The sequence below is a fragment of the Bison bison genome, unplaced genomic scaffold (assembly GCF_000754665.1).
Source record: "Bison bison bison isolate TAMUID 2011002044 unplaced genomic scaffold, Bison_UMD1.0 scf7180017864451, whole genome shotgun sequence".
In the NCBI taxonomy this organism is placed as follows: domain Eukaryota; kingdom Metazoa; phylum Chordata; class Mammalia; order Artiodactyla; family Bovidae; genus Bison; species Bison bison.
Window position 1 is genome coordinate 8,262,604 of NW_011495013.1, and position 4,861 is coordinate 8,267,464.

The 4,861-nt window shown below is 38.1% G+C and overlaps 1 protein-coding gene across 5 annotated transcripts in view; it reads right to left on the bottom strand.

Moving 5' to 3' along the window:
• FRYL (FRY-like) overlaps positions 1-4,861 on the bottom strand; it is a 271,066-nt gene that overhangs the window by 64,092 nt on the left and 202,113 nt on the right. For all 5 annotated transcript variants that reach the window (XM_010858903.1, XM_010858901.1, XM_010858902.1 and 2 more), the window contains 4 exons: positions 3,815-3,975; positions 3,156-3,266; positions 1,953-2,107; positions 1,546-1,645 (listed from right to left, as the gene is read on the bottom strand). In XM_010858903.1, the coding sequence (XP_010857205.1) occupies positions 1,546-1,645; positions 1,953-2,107; positions 3,156-3,266; positions 3,815-3,975 (527 nt within the window). The remainder of the gene's footprint in view (positions 1-1,545; positions 1,646-1,952; positions 2,108-3,155; positions 3,267-3,814; positions 3,976-4,861) is intronic.

Below are 4,861 nucleotides of genomic sequence, written 5' to 3' on the forward strand. Positions count from 1 at the left end.
ACCCTATAGGAATGTAACTTTATTTGGGTGGCATCTGTTTTAAGAATAATCACCCTTGGAGAAAAAAGTATTCTGGTTGACTGACCGCTGTCACAAGGAGAGGGTCATAAATTGTCAGCAGGCCCCCCTGGCCAGAAGATGATGTAACACCCCTAAGACCTCTGTATACATTTGTGTGAAGCACCTGACTTTAATAAAAGTCAGGACTGCTGTCCCCGCGTGACTTCTGTATAACATCTCAGTGTATAAAAACAGACTCTGGAAAATAAAGAATTGGGATCAGTTCCTCGAAATACTGGTCTCCCCATGTCGCTCTCTCTCTCAAACTCTGGCTGAGTCTCCATTTGGAGCGCGGAACCTGCCATGCTTACTAATTATGCCTGGGCTTCTAAGATCCGACCGGGCAGGCCTCAGTGTCTCCTCTCCTTCGGGAGAACGAAGGACGCCTGCAGCCTACGTAAGCGGTGCAAGCTTCTTGTCTTAAAGTTTTATTGGTCTCCCGCGTAAACCAAGCTACTCAGCCTCTTTTCTCCACTGAATTTTCCTACTGAGCTATCCTCATTCTATTACTCTTTATATCTTTGATGAATATTTAAATAGTCGCCGACGCCATCTACCCTTCAAATACCCTGGATCAGCCGGGGCTGGACCCCGGCACAGTCCCATCTTGATAAGCTCTGTAATTCTTTACAAGACTTTAACATTCCTTGTGTTGAATGCCAGTAACATAGTTTGAAAATAACTTCTGCAACTTAACATACAATTATTTGAAGAAGATTTATCACTTTTCCAATTCAAAATTATGACTATATAAAAATATGCATATGTGAAAAAAAATCTTCAAACCTATTTTGCTTAATCATGGATTAAATATAAAATACAAGCAAAAAATTCTTTTGATATTGTACTATACAAAGAGCTACACCCCTCAACCTTCTTCTTAACTAATAAAGACACTAGGGTATAATTCTTAAGATGATCCCTCAGAACCACTTCAAACCCTTTGGGAAAATGTGCATCTCCTTGAATCCCATTCTTAACCTTTGGTTAAGAATGAAGAACCACATCCTACCATCAATGGATATAACCACATATCCAAGTGAAATGTCTAAGTTATTCATCTCAGTCTAATAAAGAAAACTCACAAAAGGTTATCATAAAAGAGCTAATTACTTTTCACTTGATTCTCCAAAACAAACTGACTCACATTATTCTCATTTGCTCAACAGAAACAGGTGAAGGCACACAGAGGCTCTAACCACTCAACTTTTCCAAGTACTCAGACACACAGAGGCACACACACAGGTGAGTGTGGGGGTTATCACACACAATCCTCTACAATACACTCAAAACTTTGCATTATTTGTAGACTTAAATGACCCATATTATCTTAGTCTTCTGTTTCTAATGATAATTAGGAATCATACCATACATCACTATTAAAAATAAAGATGAACATTAGCATACTTTCAAGGCAAGAACAGATTGCTGTGCTTCGTTAAGTCCCGAGTAAAAATATATTTTAATTAACATTTGTTTACAAACCTGTAAAAGTTGCATAGCAACTTCATAGATACTTCGAGAAGAATCAGCGGCTTTAAACAGTATCAGATTGAGGAGCATCACTGTGTCACACTGATAATCCCTAGAGACAAATTTCCCATGTTAGATAAACAATGTTTAGAGACTTTCACACCAGTTAATAAACATGATATGATATAAAGGGAAGGATGCAGGCATGCAGGGGCTAAGCCTATGAGGTGACTGTTTTTTTTTTTTCTTAAAGGCAATAGGTAACAACAGGTGCATGGTAATCATTATCACCATTTGGTTAGATTTTGTTCGAGTTTAAGGTAAGAAAATATTGGTTTATTAATATTGCTGAGCTCAAAAAGACACATTCTGTTTTTTAAGAGATGCTAAATAATGAAAGATAGCAAAAGCTAGAGTACCTGTTCTGGAAAACATTGGCTATGGCTTTGAAACAACCGGCTGCCACTCTCTTGGAACCAGTGTAACAGCGATCCACCGCCCAATACATCAGGTTGCTCTGATCCGGGTTCAGCTCCAGCAGTAATGTAACTGCCTCACAGCCCAACTGATGAACCTAAGTAAAGGCCACAGAATTGCCCAGGACAGAGAAAGGGATGTATTATTTATCTACTCCTCTTACATTTCAATTAAAATAATACAGTGCATATATTTATTGTATTTCATCACAAAACTCAAGTCTCCTTTAGTTCAACTCTTTCTGATTTTATTCAACCAGCAGAAAAACCAGCACAGAGAAATTAAACGTGATCTCCTGCTTTTTATATAAGACTCTTAGTCGTACAATTCAATTTTCCAGCAGAGCCACAGAGGTGGCTGATGAATAGGAACAGTGATTAAGTGCTTTTAGGAAAATGAGTGATTAACCTCCCCAGCTATTTTTGTCAAAATTTATTGTTGTTTTTGATAGCCCAATACAAAATACATTTCTTCCAGGGGGAAGAAATGTAAGTCTTATTTTAAATTGTGAAGTCTGTGTTTGTATGGTATAAGTAATAAGGGGGGAAAAGTGATTAATTGGAGAGTCATCAAAAAAGTTAAACAGAGCAAATAGCATATTTCTTACATGGAGCTTAAAGTATTCCACAATTATATTCTTTTACTGATTTAAAACCGTTTGTGAGATAAATACACACTACTATATTAATCCTCTAAGAGGGAAATTAAAATTATTTAAATGAGAACTAAATAAGAATTAGAAATCTCTTAGTTTATGGTATGCTATTTAGTTTTACCTAATATGTTTTGGACCCATAATTCTAACCTATCTTATTTCAAAAAGACATATTCAGTGAGCCATACAATAACTCTAAATGATGCAATGTGTGTGTGTGTGCGCTCAGTCATATCCAACTCTCTAAGACCACATGAACGGTAGGCGCCCAGGCTCCTCTGTTTATGAAATTTCCTAGGCAAGAATACTGGAGTGGGTTGCCATCTCCTACTCCAAGGGGTCTTCCCAACCCAGAGATGGAACCTGCATCTCTTGCATCTTCTGCACTGACAGGCAGATAATTTACCCCTAGTGCCACCTGGGAAGCCCCCCAAATAATGCAACGCAGTGGTAATTTACTACAGAATTTTAAGGGAACTGTCATAATTACCTTTTTGTCCAGAGAGTCCAAAATGTTATCCAACCATTTGTACAAATAGCCATCTGATGAAAGTCCTACATTATCTGCAACAGGGCCACAACAGAGTACAGCAGACATAGCCTTCAAACAATAATATTAGAATTACATTTAAAACATTTCAGAGGTTACATGTTGGTTGCTTAATGAGAAGAGGCAGGATATTTTACTCATGCTTATGTAGCCACAATATCTTTGATTTTTTTGTTTATAAAGAAAAGCATAATAGTAACTTTTGAAACGAAGAAATTTACTATGAGCAGTACATAAATATCATGATACTACATTAGACATGCAGTTTGAACAGTACTGGAGGTAAAGGGGAAAAAAAGATCAAGAGAAAGTACTTAAGTAAGAAAAAAAATAAGTATTTTTTTGAGGCAGTCCTCAATTCTTTAAGAATATGGCTTCCAGTTTTCATAGATTCTGGAATATTTCTACATTATATTTTATGCATTTAAATAAACTTCCTGTATAAGTGTTTGAATACAGCAGGCAAATATATATTCTAGTACTCTTAGGTACTCTGAAGAAATCCTGATCCTTTTTATAACACCAGGCACTGAGAGAGAAAAAAATTTTAACTCCACTCTTAACCTAAGAAAAAAGAAGTCAGATTTTTAGGTAAATACCTTCAGTGCACAGTACTGATGTCTGTTAATTTGCATATTTCTATCACTGTATCTGTCCAAGGGTGTAAACATGATGCTAAAAGGACCTGCCCAGTGACTGAACAGCATAAACAGACTGTGACGAAGGCTCTGTTGAGGAAAAATGCTTCTTCTCTGGTGCACTGTAAATAAAAAATAGGCAGAAAAAATTATTTCCATTTCTTCTTCCCTTAATATGCACGTCAATTTATTTGTTATTGGATGGTGGTGATGTTAGTCACTCAGTCGTGTCTGACTCTTTGCAACCCCATGGACTGTAGCCCACCAGGCTCCTCTGTCCATGGGATTCTCCAGGCAAGAATACTGGAGTGGGTTGTCATTCCCTTCTCCAGGGGATCTTCCTGATCCAGGGATTGAACCCAGGTCTCCCGCATTGCAGGCAAATTCTTTGCCGTCTGAGCCACCAGGATTGTTACTGGATACATAATACTATATAAAAAGAAAGCAAAAGTTTTCATTTTAACCTACTCCCAACCTCCACAGTAACAGAAATTATTTACATATATGCATATCACAGGAACAGAGCTGTAGTGTACATTATCATGTTAAGTGAGATGCAGTGTTATGTGAAATACAGCATCTTGCCAAGTAGAAGTGCATGGCAGTCACAATGCTACTGAAGGCTGACAGAGCTGAGCATCAGGACCCTGCTTCTCCCTGGGTTGTTGCTGGCTACGTGTTAACCTTGGCCAAAACATTAACACAACATACTTCTGGATCATGATTAACCAGTAAGAAAGGGCTTTGGACTATATATACTGTTTTCAGCTATACAACAATCATTACATGGAATCTTGATATATTGATCAAGACAACAAGGGAGCTGATCTACTTGCAGTAAAGTGTGAGGTCTGGAGTTAAAACCCACTCTGCTGCCTTTTGCTGCTGGTTTAGGTGATCTCCCTTTAGGTGATAACCCTTCCCTGGTGGCTCAGAGGATAAAGCGTCTGCCTGTAATGCGGGAGACCCGGGTTTGATCCCTGGGTTGATCCCTGGGTCTCCGGCATT